The 24,831-nt window shown below is 40.9% G+C and overlaps 1 protein-coding gene across 1 annotated transcript; it reads left to right on the top strand.

The window, feature by feature from the left end:
• Positions 1 to 2,223: 2,223 nt before the first annotated feature.
• Positions 2,224 to 5,892, top strand: LOC117506089 (lymphoid enhancer-binding factor 1-like; the record flags this gene model as incomplete). The annotated part of the gene is made up of 5 exons (XM_034165605.1): positions 2,224 to 2,456; positions 2,542 to 2,625; positions 4,569 to 4,709; positions 4,791 to 4,953; positions 5,684 to 5,892. Coding segments are annotated over 5 exons (699 nt in total), but the record flags the coding sequence as incomplete, so codon positions are not given.
• Between the last annotated feature and the right edge of the window lie 18,939 nt (positions 5,893 to 24,831).

Genomic DNA, 24,831 nt, shown 5'->3' with positions numbered 1-24,831 from the left:
CAAAGAAATCAGAGATATTGCAGAGTTTACAGAGCAAGAACAGAGAAGTGGATCAAATAACAAGAGTAAAGGCTGTTTGGGCTGCATAAGATGTGCACAAACCCAGAATGACAGAAAAGAGATGTATGAGGTGCACAGTACATTCACATGAAAGCAGAGGATCAGGTAAGAAAATGTTTATAACTTTACATACATTCAGTATGAAATGAAAACCTTCTGTTGTGCTTTAAAAATACATATTGATTGAAGACGTGCATGATGTGATGATTAATGCTACGCTGAGGCTCGCTGACGCAGGCTCTAAGCTTCCAAATACCGGGGCCACGACCTTGGACCAGGAGGACCAGTCACAAAGTTGGTGCTACTGGTCCTGACCAGTAGGCTCAAAAATATTTCTCTACTGGTCAGTACATAAGGTCTGATTAGATCAGGCGGATGGGGAGACGCTCGTCTATGGAGGATTTCATATGTTAGTAACCTTAAAAGCCAGTGTAGAGAGGCCACAGTTGGAGTAACAAGGTTGAACTTCCTGCTCCTAGTCAGAAATCGAGCAGCAGCATTTGGAACCAGACCTCTAATGTTGGACTGTGGTCAGACAGACATTATAGTTATCCAGACAAAGGCATGAGTCAGAGCGTCTGCCTCAGCCACAAACGGGACGGGACGAATCCTCGCTGTCTTACAGAGGTGGGAGAAAGCAGTCCTAGTGAGTTCTCTAATGTGTAGGTCAAAGGTCACACCAAGGTTTTTCACTTTGTCACTGTGATGAGTGATACACCAGACCAAGGTTGAAGTTAGCTGCTCAGTCCGTTTATCCTAATCACGGGTCCTGTATGTCTGGTTCCCAGTAGTCGCAGGGTGAGAGGTGGGGTACACCCTGGACAGGACGCCAGGAGTCCACTGCAGAGCCACACACACACACACACACCTGCAGTCAATTTAGAGTCTGGATATTTGGATTATGGATTAAATATTGATTAGATGCACCTTGTGAATCATCAACAGTCTGCTGGAAGTTTCAGAAGATCATAAACTCCACTTTATCACCTTCAAGCATCACTCAGTTTGGAACAGTCCAGACTTCTGACTGAATGAAGCTCTGTGCTCGCTGCTCTGCCACCTCACTACTAATCCTCTTACGATGTGTATTCATGCAGTATTATCTACTTCCTGTTGTTTCCATTGTTAGCGTTTGCGTCTTATTTCCAGTAAACATTGGTTGGTGTCTTTCGTTAAGAGAGTTCAGAGGTGGTTTGGGCGACCAGCATCACGGCGAGAAGACTTTTACTAAATAGATGAAAGTGTTCTTGACTGAAGTCATGAAATTTTAAGTTTTGGTGATGAAAAGGCAGGATTCTGTAACAGAATGGACATTGTTACAGACATTAACCTCCAGCTTATGAAAGCTCTGATTCATGTTATTATGTATAATGAATATGTAATTAAGTTTAAAATGAGCTGCAGATGAGTGCAGGACTGTCTGAGAGACAAAGTGCACTGTCAAGATGATAAATCCTCAGTGTCATCTGCTCCGTGTGTGTGTGTGTGTGTGTGTGTGTGTGTGGGCAGCAGAGGGGGGCACTCTCACCTTGCGGCTCCCCTCACTTGACAGGAATCTGCAGTGTGTGTGTGTGTGTGTGTGGGCAGCAGAGGGGGGGGGCACTCTCACCTTGTGGCTCCCCTCACTTGACAGGAATCTGCAGCACACACTTAGATGACCTGCTGTGATTATTAACCACACAACAAGGCATCTTATTGCAGATATTTGTTATGAAATGCACACAGCTTTGTGAGGCGCACGCGCTTTGTGAGGTCACTGACTTCGACAACATGTTGGACTTTTCCAGACATATGTACAGTTGAAATCAGTCAGGACTCGGTGACCACAGGGACTCGTGACCACGTCTGCAAATCAACTCAACAGGAATAAATGCAAATAAAACCGCACTGACGGTGTGGCGTCATATCATAAACTATTCTGTATCGTTACAATACAGAACATGAAATGAGAAAATGAAAAATAATCTAAACGTACAGGAAAAAGTTTGCTAGTTTTAGGGCCATCAGAGCGCTGAAGGCGAGCATGCCGAGTGCCGTCGTTTATTTATTGGCCAAAACCAACACATTGATGCACTGATTCTAACAGTCTGCTTACCAAGTGTTTTTTTTATTTATTTAATATTAATGCACTGCTCCAGGTGGGTGGATGATGTCTGACTTCAGCCTTGTGTGTCCCTGCAGCAGACGAGCAGTGCTCCAGCAGTGCAGTGCCCCCAGGTGTCAGGCCTGAAGCCAGAGGTGTCCTATGGTCCTGAGGCCTTAGTGATTCAGACAGATTCTAATAAATATTCTGCGATTGCTGTGAAGGATGGCGCCGGTTCTCAGACTTCAGAGACCGCCTGCGACTTCAACACGGCACCGAACACAGTCGCCACCTTAACGCATGTCGGCTGGCTGTAAGCTCACATACAAACATCAGCATGAGTCAGGCAGGTCCGATATGAAGATGTCCTAATGGTTGTGTGTGTGTGTGTTTTGTAGCTGTGGAGATACTGTGTATTTGAATAACGACCAAGTAGCCGCACCTTCCTCTTCAGCGCTTCCTCAGAATTATTCCGGTTCAAGGTAAGTGTCCCCGCCGCTCTCTTTCACTCTCTGTGGCCGGTTTTCAGTGATGTAGGCTGCTGTGCCATCTAGGTGGGGCCAAAATGGATAGATAGATGAATGAATGAATGATGTGACACAGCAACAATTCCAATGTTTTGTTATATTTGAGGTTATTTATAATAAAGTTCATGTTCCCATTGAGTGTTTCTGCCTCACGTTTAATTGATGAGCCGTTTAAAAACATGGTTACTGACCCTCTGGGGTCCGAGGGCATTTTTTGGACAGTTCACTCGCCTGGCATAAATGTTTTATTATTGCTGTTAACAGCTCTCCCTCCATCCCACAATCAAGTTTTATGTCTCTTTTTTCAGGACAACCTGTGCTTTCAGAATATATATGTTTTTATTGTGTTTTATAAGTGTAATAAAGGTTTACAGTCAAAAACAGGCAAGGAAAAAATAAAGCGATAAATCATTTTCCACACACATTTATTCTAAACACACAGCAAACTATAATAAACAACTGTTTTAACACTTTATAAAGGTAATTTGAGGTCTTGTGTGAAAGACTGAACAACAAAAAGGTTGGAACAATAAACACAAATGCACATTTTAAACAATATGTACAAAATGGTCTGTGCGTTTTGTTGTCCATTGATATGGTAAACAGTGCTTTACACAGAGAAAACAACAGAGTTATCCAGCAAACTAGTGGAGCAATCCTGATAGTTACACACTCTTTGTTTGAGCATGTGAGATTGTCATCACAGGCTCTCCATGTGCTCCTGCTTTCACTGATCGCTGTGCGTAATGGTGCAGGACGCACTGAGTATGTACTAATAGTATGTACTCATTGGAGCACCCAGGGGGCTATTCAAACAGGCCAACTAGTAACACATCACTCCTGAAAACGATCTTTGGCTTTTCACGTGAGGTAAATCTGCCCTACAATTGGATTTTGGAAAACCATGTGACGGTGAACCAATCCCACCTGGACACTCACATTGTGCACGTCATCACACGGCTTCTATGAGGAGTACAAAGATGGCCGATGGCTGGCTCGAAAGTCCGCGGAGTTAACTTTTCAGCAAAAAAAAAGTAAGTTTCTATCTCATATCATAGTTATTTATAATTTAGTAAAGCTTGGTCTTAGCCATCGTATGCGATGGCGTCGGCCCCAGAGGGGGGTTAATAGAGCGTTTCTGCATAACTCAAGCAGGATGTGATAGTTTGTTTAAATAATTTTAGAAAAGGTGTGTTTGTGCACATCTGAGGTAAAGCGGCTGCCTAATAATTATGCACAACTTGAATATGCACTTTAGGCCACACCCTCCCCAAGATACAAATGTACCTGCCCTGAGATCGTTTAAATCCACTCAGCATTCAGAGTCACATGACTTGGAGTTGGAAAATATGATGTGAGGATACTCGCCTGCCTAGTAATTGTAATAATTTATTTGACCTTTTTTATTTAACCAGGTAAAATTGATTAAGACCTTGTTCTCATTTTCAGTGAATTATGATCAAAGAGATGTCAGAAAACACACACGCATCTCTTGTCTGGCCTTAAAACCATATTACAGTACAGTTTGAAGCATAAGTATATATAAATTTAGTATAACAAACATTAACGTCAATCCATTGTATATGTTTGTCACTTTAACAGCTGTTTTATGTGTGTGTGTGTGTGTGTGTGTGTGTGTGTGTGTGTGTGTGTGTGTGTGTGTGTGTGTGTGTGTGAGAGAGAGAATAAAAGCCATCATCAAGATTTTGAGGTTTATTCATTTTTAAACTTTTGAACATAACTGTACACCTGCTCACTGGAGCCTGTGCCAGCAGTCAAAGAGAGGCGGAGTTCACCCTGGACAGGATGCCAGTCTGTCACAGGACCACACACACACACACACACACACACACGGTGAATCTAGAGTCAGCAGTTCACTCTGACCTGTATGTCTTCAGAAGAGGGAGGAAGCCAAAACACCTACAGGGGACCTTCACCAACACAGGGAGACCAGGCAGCCTCCACCCTGACAGGACTGGGCAAGAAGCCATCCCAGGACCTTCCAGCTGCGAGCCAACAGTGCTAACCGCTAATCCGACGTGAGCAGAATGAAATATATCTCATTTCCATCTTGTTTGAGCCACTGTTTGTGTCGCAGTGACGTGTGTTGTTTTTCTCAGAGTCGGCACCTCGAGCAGACACCAGGAGCCAGACGAGGCGAAGCAGCCCTCCAAGAGGCCGCTCAACGCCTACGGGGTGTTTGTGAGGGAGCAGAGAGAGAGTATCAGGGCGGAATTCAACAAAACAAACGTCGCAGATGTCAACAAAATCCTGGGAGCGAAGGTCAGCGTGTCCTCGTGCCGCCGAGGTCTTCACTGAAACACACGTCCCACTGTGCAGAATCTCTTCTAAAGAACATTTTGAATGTTTGCACACACACAAAACAAACTGAAGCACATTCAGCTTTATCGTACGCAAACATGGAAACATTCCATCTGTAATAAGTGAAACTGAAGATTTAAACCCACAAGAACGGTTAATGTGAAAGGACAGTAAGGCATGAAACACCCTGTGAACACACACACACACACCCCGGTGTGTGCGCTCCTGTTAGCTGTCCAATTCTTCCAGCTTGGTCCAGGCATGATTACACACCGCTGAGGTTTACTGTGTGTTCATAGTGGACAGTATCACAGGATTTCAGTCTGTGACGAACCGTCTGAAAAATCATCACCCAGTCCCACATGGTTGACGTTCCACAGGTCCTCTGGGGTCAAATCAAACTCGTGCTGTCTGCCAGCAGTTGTGTCTGGTTTTTTAATCACAAACACTTGAGTCTTCTGCTAATGTGGAACACGACTCTTCACGGGTCCCTGATCAGCCAGACTCATCAGCGGCCACTTTCATGTCTGACAGTGAAGACGGGCCGAGCTGATGTCATCCTGCACTGTGAGTGTGCCAGAGGCTGAGCGCCGTGCACCAGCCGCTCTACAGGTGTGTGTGTGTGTGTGTGTGTGTGTGTGTGTGTGTGTGTGTGTGTGGTGACTGATGGCGTGTTGTCTTCTGTCCACAGTGGCGTGCCTTGAGCATGCACGAGCAATTCCAGTACTACACCATCGCTCACAGGGAAAGTGACCTTGGGTCCCAATAGGCTCCGCCTACTCAACCACGGACAGCTGTGATTGCGGTGAGACAGCGGCGGCCTGTGAGACAACTGTGTTCAAATCTTCAACTTTCATTACTTTTTCTTTTTTAAAATAAATAATTTTCTGAGTATTTTCACTTTTTGTGTGTCTTCAAGAATTTATTTTTCCAGAAATGTAATTGGTTTAAGAGAATCTTTGGCTGGTGGTAATACAGTAGTACAGCAGAGAATCAAAGAAAGAATTGTTCAAATCTGGATACAAGCACCAAAATTTGACTGTGTATACCAGTCATATCAGTTATACTAAAAGAAGGGAAAAATAAAGAATACTGAGAGTCATATCGCCCAATTTCCATATTAAATGTAGACTATAAATTATTCACCTCCATAATAGCAAGAAGAATAGAGACTTTCCTTCCTGACATAATAGACGAAGACCAGACAGGATTTATAAAAGGAAGGCAAACACAAGACAACATTCGACGTACCCTGCACATAATTCACAAGGCCAAGAAACAAAATATACCATTAGCCTTAGTAAGCCTTGATGCTGAAAAAGCGTTTGATAGAGTATGTTGGAGATTCTTATTTGCAGTCTTGAAAAGATTTGGATTCTGTAACAATATCATTAAGTGCATACAAGCCCTATATTATAAACCAATGGCAAGAATTAAAATAAATGGTGACTTGACAGAGAGATTTGAGCTTTTTAGAGGCACTAGACAGGGTTGTTGTTTAAGCCCTGCTCTCTTTGCCTTGTTTATTGAGCCCTTAGCCCAACACATACAACAAACAACCCAACTGAAAGGAGTAACGGTATCCAAAGAAGAGCAAACACTAAGTCTTTGCGGACGACATAATAGTATACCTCCAAAGCCCTGATCAAACATTTCTCAATCTGATAAAAACCTTAAAAGATTATGGAAGAAAATCAGGTTATAAATTAAATATTGCTAAGACTCAGGTTCTCTGTATCAATTACAGACCAGTTGAACATATCAGACAAAAATATAAACTTAATTGGGACTCAGAACAAATCAAATACTTAGGGATTTATCTGACCAGAGAAAACAAAACATTATTTGAGGCTAACTATGATAAAATAAATGAGGTAATATACAGAAACCTGATAAAATAGACAAACTTAATTTTGGACTTTAGTTCCAGAATTGAGGTAATTAAAATGAATGTTTTGCCCCGTCTATTATATCTTTTCATCTCTTCACCAATCCAAATACCAGATACACAATTTGTAAAATGGGACAAACAAGTGAGCAGTTTTATTTGGAAGGGAGCAAAACCTAGGGTGAGGTATAAAACACTCCAACTGGGTAAAAACAAAGGAGGACTCACCCTTCCAAATTTTAAAGAATATTTTTTAGCAGCCCAATTAAGATATATTGTTTTTTGGTGTTCTCCAGAATACTATTCTAAATGGAAAAGCATTGAAACTAATTATGACACATGCAAACCTCATTCAAGACTGGGTGACAAAGTCAGCCCACAGCCCAAAGAAAAGAATCAAATAATTGAATTCTCTATTAAGATTTGGTGGGACACAATAAACAAATTCAAATTAGAAGGCGACTGTAAATTATTGACATGGCCTTCTTTCTCCCAACTTCAGAAGTGGCCAACTTGATTGTACATTTAAAAGGTGGATTGACAGAGGAATCACAGCCATGACCACACTAACCAAAGGAAGAGTTTTTAAACCTTTTGCCCAATTAAAAAGGGAATTTGCCCTAGATGACACTGACCTGTTTAGATACTTAACAGCTAACTGATCATCTGCAGAGGAATGGTCTATTTGAAGAGTTTCAGTCAGGTTTTAAAATTCATCATAGTACAGAAACAGCATTAGTGAAGGTTACAAATGATCTTCTTATGGCCTCGGACAGTGGACTCATCTCTGTGCTTGTTCTGTTAGACCTCAGTGCTGCTTTTGATACTGTTGACCATAAAATTTTATTACAGAGATTAGAGCATGCCATAGGTATTAAAGGCACTGCGCTGCGGTGGTTTGAATCATATTTGTCTAATAGATTACAATTTGTTCATGTAAATGGGGAATCTTCTTCACAGATTAAGGTTAATTATGGAGTTCCACAAGGTTCTGTGCTAGGACCAATTTTATTCACTTTATACATGCTTCCCTTAGGCAGTATTATTAGACAGCATTGCTTAAATTTTCATTGTTACGCAGATGATACCCAGCTTTATCTATCCATGAAGCCAGAGGACACACACCAATTAGCTAAACTGCAGGATTGTCTTACAGACATAAAGACATGGATGACCTCTAATTTCCTGCTTTTAAACTCAGATAAAACTGAAGTTATTGTACTTGGCCCCACAAATCTTAGAAACATGGTGTCTAACCAGATCCTTACTCTGGATGGCATTACCCTGACCTCTAGTAATACTGTGAGAAATCTTGGAGTCATTTTTGATCAGGATATGTCATTCAAAGCGCATATTAAACAAATATGTAGGACTGCTTTTTTGCATTTACGCAATATCTCTAAAATTAGAAAGGTCTTGTCTCAGAGTGATGCTGAAAAACTAATTCATGCATTTATTTCCTCTAGGCTGGACTATTGTAATTCATTATTATCAGGTTGTCCTAAAAGTTCCCTGAAAAGCCTTCAGTTAATTCAAAATGCTGCAGCTAGAGTACTAACAGGGACTAGAAGGAGAGAGCATATCTCACCCATATTGGCCTCTCTTCATTGGCTTCCTGTTAATTCTAGAATAGAATTTAAAATTCTTCTTCTTACTTATAAGGTTTTGAATAATCAGGTCCCATCTTATCTTAGGGACCTCGTAGTACCATATCACCCCAATAGAGCGCTTCGCTCTCAGACTGCAGGCTTACTTGTAGTTCCTAGGGTTTGTAAGAGTAGAATGGGAGGCAGAGCCTTCAGCTTTCAGGCTCCTCTCCTGTGGAACCAGCTCCCAATTCAGATCAGGGAGACAGACACCCTCTCTACTTTTAAGATTAGGCTTAAAACTTTCCTTTTTGCTAAAGCTTATAGTTAGGGCTGGATCAGGTGACCCTGAACCATCCCTTAGTTATGCTGCTATAGACGTAGACTGCTGGGGGGTTCCCATGATGCACTGTTCCTTTCTCTTTTTGCTCTGTATGCACCACTCTGCATTTAATCATTAGTGATCGATCTCTGCTCCCCTCCACAGCATGTCTTTTTCCTGGTTCTCTCCCTCAGCCCCAACCAGTCCCAGCAGAAGACTGCCCCTCCCTGAGCCTGGTTCTGCTGGAGGTTTCTTCCTGTTAAAAGGGAGTTTTTCCTTCCCACTGTAGCCAAGTGCTTGCTCACAGGGGGTCGTTTTGACCGTTGGGGTTTTACATAATTATTGTATGGCCTTGCCTTACAATATAAAGCGCCTTGGGGCAACTGTTTGTTGTGATTTGGCGCTATATAAAAAAAAAAAATTGATTGATTGATTGATTGATACTTTCAATTAAGACATTTTTATAACTCCGAAATTAGGCCTCATCTTTCACAAGAAAGCAGTGAACTAATTGAGATGATAACTGGTGCATATAGAACATTGCCTTCAAAATTGTTTCCAAATTGTACAAATGTTTGCAAAACTCCAATGGGACTGACTCAATATATATATAAAAAAAGTGGGAATCTGAATTACAACTCAATTTGTCAGAGGATGATTGGCATTCTATCTGCCTTTTCCAGCATACTACAACCACCTCTAGACAATGGAGAGAATTCGGCTGGAAAAACATAAGATATTTTATCTCACCACACATCAAAAGTAAGCAGCTCAAATGTCCTCAACAGTGCTGGAGACTTTGTGGTAGTGTGAGTGCCAGTCATTCTCATATATTTTGGACATGTCCTATTGTCAGACCTTTTTGGGAATCCATAGCTAAAGAAATGGAGGATATACTTGGCTACAAGATTCCTAATGACTTTCAGAGTATGTACTTGGTTTAACCCCTGAGAAGGTTTTACTGGCAGAAGATATTTACCTTTACAAAGTGATGCTGATTGCAAGCAAGAAAACCATCACAAAGAACTGGCTGAGAAACATCACTTTAACATTGACGCAATGGAAAGAGATTATGGAAGAAATTTATGAGATGGAAAGAATTACTCACCATTCAAGGCTGCAAGTACCAATTTTTAATCAAAGGTGGAAGAAATGGTTAACCTATAAGACTCATGTATAAAACCGCATGCTTCCGACCATAATGTAATCCCACTGTTGCCCCCCCCCTTCCTTTTTTTTTCTTCTTTCTTCTAATGGGTGTGTGAGTGTTTTCTGTCTGTTCTTATTGTTCTTGAAAACTGTATAAATAAAAAAAAAAAAAAAATTTGATTGTATACCTTTTGTAACATATTTTAGAAAAATAACATTAGCCATTTGATTTTTCAGTAGCGGCCCAAGTAAGGAGCAATTGAAGAATTGCACAGAGGTCAGAATTTAAAAATGCTCCAGTCATATTGAATGAATGAATGAATTTATTCAGCATGCACATAAACAAAACAAAATACCAACATAAACTCTTACTAACATACATAAAAAACAAACAAAAGAAAAATACAACAATAACTCAAATTAGGTGCAGCCGAAAGGGCATGGGCTGAAGCAAAAGCTTGTAAACGCCCACTCCGTACACCGTACACCCGTTACCATCCACAGTTAAATACACTCAAATAAGATAGAAATCAGAAAATAACATAACTAAACAGAATAGAACAATTTCATATTTACATTTTACATTTACATTTTATATCTACACTCAACAAAAATATAAATGCAACACTTTTGGTTTTGCTCCCATTTTGTATGAGATGAACTCAAAGATCTAAAACTTTTTCCACATACACAATATCACCATTTCCCTCAAATATTGTTCACAAACCAGTCTAAATCTGTGATAGTGAGCACTTCTCCTTTGCTGAGATAATCCATCCCACCTCACAGGTGTGCCATATCAAGATGCTGATTAGACACCATGATTAGTGCACAGGTGTGCCTTAGACTGTCCACAATCAAAGGCCACTCTGAAAGGTGCAGTTTTATCACACAGCACAATGCCACAGATGTCGCAAGATTTGAGGGAGCGTGCAATTGGCATGCTGACAGCGGGAATGTCAACCAGAGCTGTTGCTCGTGTATTGAATGTTCATTTCTCTACCATAAGCCGTCTCCAAAGGCGTTTCAGAGAATTTGGCAGTACATCCAAGCAGCCTCACAACCGCAGACCACGTGTAACCACACCAGCCCAGGACCTCCACATCCAGCATGTTCACCTCCAAGATCGTCTGAGACCAGCCACTCGGACAGCTGCTGAAACAGTGGGTTTGCATAACCAAAGAATTTCTGCACAAACTGTCAGAAACCGTCTCAGGGAAGCTCATCTGCATGCTCGTCGTCCTCATCGGGGTCTCGACCTGACTCCAGTTCGTCGTCATAACCGACTTGAGTGGGCAAATGCTCACATTCGCTGGCGTTTGGCACGTTGGAGAGGTATTCTCTTCACAGATGAATCCTGGTTCACACTGTTCAGGGCAGATGGCAGACAGCGTTTGTGGCATCGTGTGGGTGAGCGGTTTTCTGATGTCAGTGTTGTGGATCGAGTGGCCCATGGTGGCGGTGGGGTTATGGTATGGGCAGGCGTCTGTTATGGACGAAGAACACAGGTGCATTTTATTGATGGCATTTTGAATGCACAGAGATACCGTGACGAGATCCTGAGGCCCATTGTTGTGCCATACATCCAAGAACATCACCTCATGTTGCAGCAGGATAATGCACGGCCCCATGATGCACGGATCTGTACACAATTCTTGGAAGATGAAAATGTCCCAGTTCTTGCATGGCCGGCATACTCACCCATTGAACATGTTTGGGATGCTCTGGACCGGCGTATACGACAGCGTGTACCAGTTCCTGCCAATATCCAGCAACTTCGCACAGCCATTGAAGAGGAGTGGACCAACATTCCACAGGCCACAATTGACAACCTGATCAACTCTATGCGAAGGAGATGTGTTGCACTGCATGAGGCAAATGGTGGTCACACCAGATACTGACTGGTATCCCCCCCAATAAAACAAAACTGCACCTTTCAGAGTGGCCTTTTATTGTGGACAGTCTAAGGCACACCTGTGCACTAATCATGGTGTCTAATCAGCATCTTGATATGGCACACCTGTGAGGTGGGATGGATTATCTCAGCAAAGGAGAAGTGCTCACTATCACAGATTTAGACTGGTTTGTGAACAATATTTGAGGGAAATGGTGATATTGTGTATGTGGAAAAAGTTTTAGATCTTTGAGTTCATCTCATACAAAATGGGAGCAAAACCAAAAGTGTTGCATTTATATTTTTGTTGAGTGTACATTAGAATATAGTTAGGTACTAACAATTGCATCAATGGCATTCCATTATTTTCAATTCATTTAAAGTTTAACACATTTTTACCTTCTAAGCAATTACAAATAGTCTTGCACCCTGATCATTACTGACATAATGTCATACACCAAGTACTGTTCAATGTCTATGCAATCGTCTGCACTTCTTACTAACTCTATTAACATTTTTACTTGTTTGTGTACTGTGCTAACATAATTTCTTTATATTTCTTTTTGAACTTATAAATGTTTCCACACAATTTAATGTGGTTATTCAAATGATTCCATAATTTAACTCCACATACCGACACACACCAACTTTTCAGAGTAGTTCTTACATAATTTTAAAGTTACCACATCCCCTCAATCCATACTGTCCTTCTCTCTTACAGAACAGTTTCTGAAAGCTATACCACATTGTCTGATCACAAAGATTATAATAAGGTATAGTTTGGATGATCTGTGACTGAATGTTCTGGGGTAAAAACAGCAAGAATGGCGACAAAGGTCACTTTCAGTTTTTACAGGGGTCAAAAAGTAAAGTTGCTCCAGTTTTGGTACAACGTGGTGCAAATTATTGGTTGAACTAATAGGATTAACAAATGGAATAGTTTTGAATGTTTCACCTGCAAGGTAAAGGTCAAACAAGGTCAACATCCACTGGATTCTATAACATTTGACACGTTACCCTCTAACATGACAGCTAAGCATGACACATGATGCAAACTGTTACTTTTTAAAACCCATTTAACTCAACCAATAATTTGCATCACATTTTGCAATAATTGGACTTTAACTTTTGACCCCTGTACAAACTGAAATTGACCTTTGTCACAATTCCTGCAGTTTTTACATCATAACTCCAGAACATTCAGTCATAGAAAGTCCAAACTATACCTTTGTAGAATCTTTGAGATCAGACACATAATGTGGTATAGCTTTCAATATGGTTGAAACTTTTTTTTTTTTACCCCTGTGCAATTCTTCAACTGACCCCTACTTGGCCCACTATTGAAAATTCAAATGGCTAACATTACTTTTCTAAAATATCTACCAAAAGGTATACACAGTCACATGTTGGTGCTTGTAACTGGATTTGAAGGATGTTGGAGCCATTTGACTGAAACTTGTTGGGTGGCGCCATGAAAGTTGACGGCACAGTCTCAAAAGTGGCCAAATAATAGAAATTTGCTGAACAAACTAAAACATTCAGGATCACCCCAGAAAAAAACATTTAAAATGACTTATGAAAAAATCCTCCATGTGGCTTTTTACCCGAGGCCAAAATAGGGCCATCAGGTATTGTGTGCGTCTGTCCATCCGTCTTTGGACAAGTTCAAAAAGGGCTAACCTCGATCTATTCTAAGGAGTCAAAGGGTCACACTCTGGTCCCTGTGTTTATGTTCATATGGCCGACTGTATTTTACCAGTGTGTTATATGTCAAAGTCCAAGATGGTGTCTAAAAGCCATCTTAGTGTCCAACATTTCCAAAACTCAAAACCTCGCGATAGTCACTGTAAAGTGTTTGTCATTCTTCGATACTTACATTTAGATACTTAATTAGTATTTTTTGTTGTTTTTTTAATCTTTCCCAAAACAAAGCTGCATAAAAAATAATGGTCATTTTGGGCACCATCTTGATTTTGAAAAAAACCACAGGCTTGGAGGAGCCTGATCCCCTCAGATCAAAGAAGCTAAAAGTGGGTCCTGGTTAGTACTTGCATGAGGGACCTCAGGGACTGTTGGTGTTTCTCCAGGTAAAACTGGCCTTGGATCTGGTGTAAAACTTGTGCCAAATCAACTGAAAGCAGAGCAGCCGAAGGCAGTTTGTCACAAAATATGTGTGTGTGTCAGTGACTGAGCTGCTACAAATGTTGAAGTTGGGAGTCCTTCCTCAGGTGTTACGTCAGAAGAATCCTGGTAATTTCATGGAAGGACTGAATGTCAAAGATGTCCTTTCACGTGTCCCAGTATATCTGTAGTCCTGATGCAGATGTCTCAGCAGACCGTGGTCACGCCGGTCGTATGGACGATGTTGGGGTCTCTGAAGGTCTTTTGTATTGGCGTCTGGCACCAGACCAGCCCTCGGTTACAGGATGTCTCCAAATGTGATAAGATCTGCACGATTGATCCAGGTGTCTGGGAAGAGACAACAGCCGGCCGAGATGAGGATCGGCTGAGTCGACCAGAGCTCCCTAACACCTTTCAAACACCTTTCAAACTTATCCAAACATGTAATGTGTAAAATGTACTCGCTATAGAAACACAAGTATTCTTAACCTGGAGCTTTTTTATTATTATTATTATTGCAAGGATCGTTCATCACAATAATTCTCATTTATTTACACCTCTATGCCCTTTGGACTTTATTGAGGGATAATTTATTATTACGTCCACCAAGGACGTAATAAAATCATCTGCGTTTATTTGTCTGTGTTAGTAGAATTACGTCAAAACTACTGCACGGATTTTGATGAAATTTTTACCACAGCTGCATATTAGGCCATGAAAAACTCCATTAAATTTTGGAGGTGAGTCGGACTCTGGATCAAGACTTCACTTTATATAGGCTTGGGAGGATTACATCAAAACTACTTCACTTCAGTGTACTGTTGTGATTCCAAAATTTTAAGGCATTTTAAAACTTGTACACAGTGTTTGTTAATCCAAATTACTGTGGCCAAGATAATCATACCCCCCCCCCCCCCCCAAAAAAAAACAAAAAATCACTATTGTCCCACTATACAGATTGTCAACTTACAGTGTACACTTTAAAAAACTGCATTTTGTTAAAACAGTAAGTACATTTGGTAGCTCAGTGAGGTGTTACAGCACAGTAGAACTCACCTTGACAGGACACAAAGAAATGACTTAATAAATGCAGACTCACTAAATAAAGATAAATGTAACCTGGAGGCATCTTAACTCGACAGGCAAAATATATTTACAGTAGTGTTCAGAATAATAGTAGTGCTATGTGACTAAAAAGATGAATCCAGGTTTTGAGTATATTTCTTATTGTTACATGGGAAACAAGGTACCAGTAGATTCTCACAAATCCAACAAGACCAAGCATTCATGATATGCACACTCTTAAGGCTATGAAATTGGGCTGTTAGTAAAAAAAAAAAAGTAGAAAAGGGGGTGTTCACAATAATAGTAGTGTGGCATTCAGTCAGTGAGTTCGTCAATTTTGTGGAACAAACAGGTGTGAATCAGGTGTCCCCTATTTAAGGATGAAGCCAGCACCTGTTGAACATGCTTTTCTCTTTGAAAGCCTGAGGAAAATGGGACGTTCAAGACATTGTTCAGAAGAACAGCATCGTTTGATTTAAAAAGTTGATTGGAGAGGGGAAAACTTATACGCAGGTGCAAAAAATTATAGGCTGTTCATCTACAATGATCTCCAATGCTTTAAAATGGACCAAAAAAACCAGAGACGTGTGGAAGAAAATGGAAAACAACCATCAAAATGGATAGAAGAATAACCAGAATGGCAAAGGCTCACCCACTGATCAGCTCCAGGATGATCAAAGACAGTCTTGAGTTACCTGTAAGTGCTGTGACAGTTAGAAGACGCCTGTGTGAAGCTAATTTATTTGCAAGAATCCCCCGCAAAGTCCCTCTGTTAAATAAAAGACGTGCAGAAGAGGTTACAATTTGCCAAAGAACACATCAACTGGCCTAAAGAGATGGAGGAATATTTTGTGGACTGATAAAATTGTTCTTTTTTGGGTCCAAGGGCCACAGACAGTTTGTGAGACGACCCCCAAACTCTGAATTCAAGCCACAATTCACAGTGAAGACAGTGAAGCATGGTGGTGCAAGCATCATGATATGGGCATGTTTCTCCTACTATGGTGTTGGGCCTATATATCGCATACCAGGTATCATGGATCAGTTTGGATATGTCAAAATACTTGAAGAGGTCATGTTGCCTTATGCTGAAGAGGACATGCCCTTGAAATGGGTGTTTCAACAAGACAATGACCCCAAGCACACTAGTAAACCAGCAAAATCTTGGTTCCAAACGAACAAAATTAATGCCTCACAGATGTGAAGAAATCATGAAAAACTGTGGTTATACAACTAAATACTAGTTTAGTGATTCACAGGATTGCTAAAAAAGCAGTTTAAACATAATAGTTTTGAGTTTGTAGCGTCAACAGCAGATGCTACTATTATTGTGAACACCCCCTTTTCTATTTTTTTTTTTTTTTTACTAATAGCCCAATTTCATAGCCTTAAGAGTGTGCATATCATGAATGCTTGGTCTTGTTGGATTTGTGAGAATCTACTGAATCTACTGGTACCTTATTTCCCATGTAACAATAAGAAATATACTCCAAACCTGGATTAATCTTTTTAGTCACACAGCACTACTATTATTCTGAACACTACTGTATGCTTCCAATGTAAAATACAGAAAATACTACTCAACTATAGCTATAAATACACTGAATGCAATAAATATAAAATTGTCTCATAATTTGGGGTTTCTTATTTTTACAGGCAAATGACTTTACAAATGTAAGAACTAATGCAGTAGACTTATATATTATAGGAAATGTACTCTGCATTAAAAGGCTAACTAAGAATTTATCAATGAATGATCATTCCTGCAGTAAATGCAGGCTGTGCTGTGTGTTACTGAGTCATGTGTACTCACACACAACTATACAGGATTGTTTTATTTTTTCACATGTTAATTTATTTTTTATTCATTACTTTCCAGACACTCAAAGTACTAGATTAGATTTATATTCAACTTGGTATTTATTAGAGTCCCTTAATTGAGACGGCGGCATCATCTCGGAACACGGCGCCTTTTTGGTTCCAACTGTGCTGAACTACTGAATGAACCTTTTATGTTTTCAACATTTTTCAACCACATTCGGCAACATATCTAGGTACAGGTGCTGTCAAAATAAATGTAAAAATAATTAAGCTATCAAATTTGCATAAATTTACAATGATGTATTTAATTCATTTAAAGCCTGATTTATGCTTCTGTAACTGCGTGTCATGCATCACAGTTTTAAAGTTCTCTGTCACTGGATTCTACTTTATTATGGATTCATTTGACCCTTGTTAACGTCCACAACGTGAATCAGCTGCAAATCGGGAATTATCTGACAAAAAAAAAGACTGTACTTCCACAGTGCAGCAAAAAAAAAAAAAAAACAAACAAAAAAAACTGTTCACATCGGATAAAATAATATAACTGTTTTTCAGCAACATTTCTTTTAAGATTATTGAGCCGTTTTCCAGAGGGGGAGGTTTCTCTCCGCTCTGAGTTTGATGCTTTATGTTCCCATTTCACAGGTGGACCGTCCCAGTCAAACTTCTCACCTGACCCTGACCCCGGAGCGGGACACGCCCAGCGGGGCCGGGTGTGTCGCATCAAAAGCGAGAGCTGCTTGGATCACCTCCTCAGGTACTATACAGCCTGAGGAGGATCATTTTTGTGGTGATCGGATTTGCGATCGATGTTTCCTGCAGTAATTAATCCGTAAACTGAAATCCAGAAACTACTTAAACTGAAAGAAAAAAAAAAAACATATATATCATGAATGCTACTCATGTTTTGTGAGACTCTCGTTCACATTTTGGGAGATTTTTTTTTCAATATTCACGTTTTCCAATTAACAGTATGTGGATAATTTGCTATTTGCAGCTGATTAACATTTTGGGGTGAACACCCTCAACAAGCTTTTACTTTTTTCAGACTCCATGTTGTATAGTTGGGGGCTTTGCTGATCCGTTTGTAATCAGCGTGCACACTGAGAAAACTATTAAAATATGAGAGTGAAAGCAGAAAAGTGTCAAATCACAACCTTTTGCTGTGTCTGATTTAACAGGTGCACGTCAGGCTGCGGGTCCGAGTCTGAACACGGTGTGAAAAAAATAAACGGATGGTTTTTTTAATCACGGAAATGACTCCGGTCCCACATGCACGGGGTTTAATAGAAATACATTGCAACTGGACAGGACATTTGATCCGATGTGAACGCAAATCCATTGTACAAAATCTGTTATATACAGTGTTTATTACATGGAAAACTACAAAAACTTTGGGACATTTTTGTCTGGTGACTGTGAATATCTGGTTTATTCAATGACAGTTTAGTTGTGTTTTACTGTACATGGGACTGAACAATAAATTCACCTCTCAAAACTTTGATTATGAAGGCGCTTCCACCCCACACGGCTGACTTTATTTTCACAAATTTTTCTTCTGTTCGGATCTGAAGGGAATATGTACATCTTGAAGCCCTTGTTGTGGTTATTTGTTCCTCCAAATACACAACATCCTGGCATTTTCAGTGAATAAATAAATAAAGTAGATGGATTTTCATGCAGACATATTAACAGCAAAAGCTATTTTAGTCCCGAGATGGCACCATGACTGTTTTTTTCCCCGGCTCATCATGTTGTTACTCTCTGAATTAGACTCTAGTTGTGTTTGGGTACATTTTGTGGTGGTAAAGTGTTTATGTTTAATAAGTCATGTTTTCACAGGTTAAGTCAAAGTGAACAGACTCTCACACGTTAACTTAAAATTGCAACTAAAGGGATGCATTGTACGAGGTTTGTGAGCCTTAGAGGTACCCGTAGGTGTGTGACGTGTTGTAGGGGAAGCAGGAGAGGCGGCTGTGAGTTCTATAGACCAACAGGAAAGTTGGGTTTATAAATGAAGTGGGTGGTCAGGCCTCCTCAGTATCTGACAGGCTTGGATCAGCTGCCCGGGTCGCTGTTCGGGTTCTGTGGTGTGGTCATGCCGCACGCTCCCTGAGTTGATTTGAGCCAACCAGAACCAAAGGGTCATACGATTTAATCACGTGTCCCTAAAAACTTATCGCTCGTGACACTTGAGATCCTACATGAATCATGATATTAATATTACACAAGAGCAGAGCCTGTGACGAGAAACTGTCGCGACTCTGACAGTAAGAATCACAACAGAACACCGGGGGCAGCACAGCTCTTTCACATTAATGTCCAGATCCGTTGCCTTCCATATGGTTGTGATAGGTTAATTATTGTCACATGACACATGGATAAATGCCACGATAAATATTTTGTTTTATACAAATGGAGCCGACTGACCCATTGATTGAAGTTTCATCTCTCAAACGTCAGATGGCGCACTGCCCGTACTACATGGACTGAGCGCATCTCACAAAGAACAAAAGCTAAACAATTCAATAAAAGTAATTATTTGGAGTCAGTCTGGTTCACTCTGCTCCATTTTGTTATGTTTTACCCCCATTTCATGATCATCAGTCCCCATTTCACCCATTTCGTATTTTAGTATGAGCCCTTTAAAGTTCGTGTTGGACTGTTAATCAGCAGTGACGCACCAAAATGTAAGTCCCTTTGCTGTTGCTTGTAAATTAATATAATAACAAATGACAAGCATCTGCAGTATTTTAGCTGTTCTATAAAACAAAACAAAAAATGAATGATTTTACATTCTTTCAATGGAACAAATATTTAATTTGGTGAAAGCTGGAATGTTCCATTCAACAAGGTGAAGTTGAATGGAACATTCCAGCTTTACACAATGGTATAGAGGGTTTTCAATCATGTGATCGATTTGCTCCCGTCTCCATCGTGGATATACTACGCAGCTGGTGTGTGAAAGAAGACAGAGAATGAAAGCTTATTACGAGGCTTTAAACCCTCAAGATAAAGCTGTTTATGGTGATCGATGTGTAACAGTTGGTTCACTGGATCCGTATGTTGTACCAGATAGTGAATTTAATGACGATGTAACGAAGTGGCTGGTAGTTTCACAGCGTAAAAAATTAATATATCCAGAACCAAGCAGACCAGCTGTAAATCCACCCGAAGAAAAGCTCAGAGGAAACAGCTGGCTACCAAATCTTCCCGGAAGAGCGCTCCGGCTACCAGCGCTGTGAAGAAGCCTCACCGTTACGGGCACCGTGGCGCTGAGAGAGATCCATCACTACCAGAAATCCACCGAGCTGCTGATCCACAAGCTGCCCTTCCAGCGCCTGGTGAGAGAAATCTCTCAGACTGACCTCCGCTTTCAGAGCTCCGCTGTGATGCTCTGCAGGAGGCCGGCAGCTTGCATCAGACGCTCAAAGCACTTTACAATAATGCCTCACATTCACCCCGATGTCGGTGCTGCCACACAAGGTGCTCACTACACACCAGGAGCAACTAGGGCAGGGGTGGCCAAGTTCGGTCTTCAAGAGCCACCTTCCTGATACTCTTGGTTGTCTCCCTGCTCCAATGAAAGGCTCATTAAAAGCCTGCTAACGAGTCTTTCATTGGATTCAGGTGTGTTGGAACAGGGAGACAACTAAGGTGGCTCTTGAGGACCGAACTTGGCCACCCCTGAACTAGGGGATTAAAGACCTTGCCCAAGGGCCCTTACTGATTTTCCAGTCAAGCTGGGATTTGAACCGAGGTTCTTCTGGTCTCAAGCCCAACACCTTAACCACTAGACCATCACCTCCCCCAAAAGCTGGTAACACTCCGCTGCTTGGTTCACAATAACTGCTGGTAGCCTGTAAAATCAGCGACCTGCCTCATTGTTATCACCTCTGTTTGAACAACCGACAACAACACAAAAGTTGACCATTGTCGAAGCTTCTGCAATTGTTCGCCATATGCACGTAACGTATCACAGCGGCCACCGTGTCGGAATCCAGAATGGCCGTGGGACACAAAATCACGTGACCAATACGTCACATGACAACTCTCTATAAATCAAATATCGTTTTTTTCCTGATTTGTTGATGCCAGTTGATTCACACACACGTTAAGTATAGTGACTTGTTCTCTTGGACAGTTGTCTCTTTATTTATTTTCTGAGGGTTCTTCTATGTAAAATGTCAATACATTTACTCTTCCTGTAATGTGGATACTTTTATGCATGAATATGGATTCAGATTAAAACACACATTTCCTGAATGCAGTTTGCACCTCAACCACTTTTTGTGTTTTGCCGTCAGGCTGTCAAACACACCTGTGTGTGTGTGTGTGTGTGTGTGTGTGTGTGTGTGTGTGTGTGTGTGTGTGTGTGTGTGTGTGTGTGTGTGTGTGTGTGTGTGTGCCTGCGCTCGTTCAGTCACTTCAACTGTAACTGCAGCCTCCGTCGGTGACTTTTAGTTTTGTTGGTGAGTTTTGTCTGTGTCTGTGACTTTTGTCTCTGTCTGACTTTTGTCTCTGTGACTTTTGGTTTTGTTGGTGAGTTTTGTCTGTGACTTTTGTCTCTGTCTGTGACTTTTGGTTTTGTTGGTGAGTTTTGTCTGTCTGTGACTTTTGTCTCTGTCGGTGGCTGTTGTCTGTCTGTGACTTTTGTCTCTGTCAGTGGCTGTTGTCTGTATGTGACGTTTGTCTCTGTCGGTGGCTTTTCATTCTGTCTGTGACTGTCTGACGTTTGACTTTATCTTTTGCTTTTGTCTCTGGTGATGGCTTTTTATGCCTGTAATGTTTTGTCTCTGTGACTTTTGGTTTTGTTGGTGAGTTTTGTCTGTGTCTGTGACTTTTGTCTCTGTCTGTGACTTTTGGTTTTGTTGGTGAGTTTTGTCTGTGTCTGTGACTTTTGTCTCTGTCTGTGACTTTTGGTTTTGTTGGTGAGTTTTGTCTGTGTCTGTGACTTTTGTCTCTGTGACTTTTGGTTTTGTTGGTGAGTTTTGTCTGTGTCTGTGACTTTTGGTTTTGTTGGTGAGTTTTGTCTGTGTCTGTGACTTTTGTCTCTGTCGGTGGCTGTTGTCTGTCTGTGACTTTTGTCTCTGTCAGTGGCTGTTGTCTGTCTGTGACTTTTGTCTCTGTCGGTGGCTTTTCATTCTGTCTGTGACTGTCTGACGTTTGACTTTATCTTTTGCTTTTGTCTCTGGTGATGGCTTTTTATGCCTGTAATGTTTTGTCTCTGTTTGTGGCTTTTGTCTGTCTTTGACTTTTGCATCTGATATGTTTGCAGATGATGTGAATAAAAGATGTTTTGCTCTTTTCCAGCGGTGGGCACAGTTCCACTAAACTGCTAACCACTAATTAGCAAAGCTAATTTTTTTGTTAGCGGATTAGCTTTTCAGCAACTTCAAAACTATTCAGCGGACCAATTAGCCTCCGCTAAACTTAGTTCCGCTAACTTCTAGTCCGCCAACATCTTTTTGCTGACATAGTTAATAAAGCCAAACGGTCAAAAATGTTTGTAAACCCCGAAAACGTACATGTTGTCAGGGTGGGTCCTGGCTCGGGGCGAGGTTATGGTTCGTACCCTGTCGTCTGCCTCCCCTTATTTGATCCTCTTGGTTGCCCTTTTATGATCATTTTGTATTGTTATCTCTGGTTCTGTTTATTATGTATCTTTGGCATTTTATTATATTGTTGTATTCTTTTTGTTTTTGGTATTGTCTCCTATGATCATTTGTTCAAGTCATTCCATTATCTGTTTTGCTATAGGTTCTGGTTTTGTTTCTGTTCTTTCTTTATTTTCTGGTCATTCCATAGTTTGGTTTCTTATTTTCTGTGATGTTATTAGTTCTATTTCAGCTATGTTCTGTTCTAGTTTGTATTATAATCTGTTCCATCTTATTTCCTGTGTTTGTGATTAGATTTATACTTCTGTCATATTCAGATTTGGTTTTAGTCTTGTTTATAGTCTTTTATTGTTCTTGTGGTATTTTCAGGTCTGTCACTCTGTTTCCTAGTTTGCCCTTTATTTTGCTCACATTTCCTTTTGTTGGTCTGTGGTCACATTATACTTTCACCATTGGTTTTCATTCACTGACTCCTCTTGCTTTTGATCTGCTTCATTTTCACTCTCTCTCTCTTGCTTCTCATCCCGTCTCTTTGCTTCATCAGCCCACACCTCCTTCCACAAAAAAGTAATTTACATTTAACATGCAGTTTCCCAGACATGTGGCAGGAGTCATCAAAAGCGACAGTTTATCAAATTCACGTCAATTCTGTCATTTTTATAAAGTGAAAAATATTACACATATGTTTTACTTTTAAAGTTATGCACTAAATTTTGAAGGTTTGAGCCTTAACACATACAGATGCCAAAAGGCATTACACACAAGTTACTGTAACCTGTGTGTTGGTTTTTACAAATAAATGTGTATTTGTAAATTTTCTTTTTTTTTTTTTGCAAACAAAAAAATGACATATTTACAAATACACATTTATTTGTAAAAACCAACACACCCATTACAGTAACTTGAGTTTGGTTTATACAAATAAATAAACCAACCAACCAGTGATGAGCGGAGGCTCATTTTCCCATAATGCCTTTTGGCATCTGTGTGTCTTCAGGCTCAAACCTTCAAAATGACCGCATTACTATAAAACTAAAACATTTGTGCAATATTTTTCACTTTGCAAAAATGACTGAGTGAACATGGGGGTGCAGGCAGGACCAGACTTGGCAATGGACTTAAATGCAGGGGAGCAAGAAACAGAACGGGATATGAACAAAAAAGAAATTTATTAACACTGAACAAGGAATAAAGTTGTGCTGGAAAGGTGGCCTGCTGAGGTGAGAGTCAGCCCGCTCGTAGCGGTGGAAATCAGGGTGCTGCAGATTTCTGAGCCAGTCTTGAAGAAGAACTGGTAACGGGTTCAGGGACCAGGAGCAGGTGGAATGCACTGCTCCGAGACCAGGAACTAACTAGTGGAAGGAAGACATAGTTGGTGAGTGAATACACTCGTAACACTGAAGCCTTAAAATAGCTGCAGTTCACAGAAAGCTTAACACAGGACTATTCACAGTTTTGGAAATAATGTTCTCTTCTTAGGAAATAAGGTTTACTGTTCAGGAATTGTCCAAAGTTAATAAATTGTCTCCAGAGGTCAAGTGTTGTGTGTTATGATGCAGTTCCAATTTAGCAGGATTTCGACAGCTGGGCTCTTAACAGTTCACTGTCAGAGTTCATGCAGTTCTTAGGAAGAGTTATTGGAATAGTTCTTTATCATAGCACAGTCACAGGCAGGTGAGAACAAAATCCCACTGAGACGAGAAGGAACATAACTGGCGTGCAGAAGAGCAGCACTCTGAGCTGAGAGCCGAGGAGTTCCAAAGTAACGTTGCTGTGCAGGAAGCCAGAGAGCAAGAGCCAGGGTAGCGTGGAAGCCACTCAGGAAAGTGTCTGGAACACCAGGAAAGACAGTTCGCTCTAATACAGAAATTAGAGAGTTGACCAGGTACCTTGAGTGTAGCTGCGGGAAGCTCCGACATCTTAAGTGCTTGGAAGCAGCAGGCCGACACGGTCAAGGTCACAGAGAGGAATCAGGGTCGGTCCTCAGATCATGGATCTCTGGATCATGGGCATCTGTTAAGGCTCCTTGATCGTCAGCTTAGAATCTGGCCACAGGGCAAGAAAACCAACCACGAATCTGGTAAAACTGAACTACCAGCCTGAGATTATAACCTGCTCCTCATCAGCCACTTATGCGCGGCAGCTGAGCGGCCATGATCAGCAGTTATCAATCAATCAATTTCAATCAATTTTATTTATATAGCGCCAAATCACAACAAACAGTTGCCCCAAGGCGCTTTATATTGTAAAGCAAGGCCATACAATAATTACATAAAAACCCCAATGGTCAAAACGACCCCCTGTGAGCAAGCACTTGGCGACAGTGGGAAGGAAAATCTCCCTTTTAACAGGAAGAAACCTCCAGCAGAACC

This window comes from Thalassophryne amazonica, unplaced genomic scaffold, assembly GCF_902500255.1.
Source record: "Thalassophryne amazonica unplaced genomic scaffold, fThaAma1.1, whole genome shotgun sequence".
In the NCBI taxonomy this organism is placed as follows: Eukaryota; Metazoa; Chordata; class Actinopteri; order Batrachoidiformes; family Batrachoididae; genus Thalassophryne; species Thalassophryne amazonica.
The sequence above is the reverse complement of the archived record's forward strand: the minus strand, read 5'-3'. Positions and strand labels throughout refer to the sequence as shown.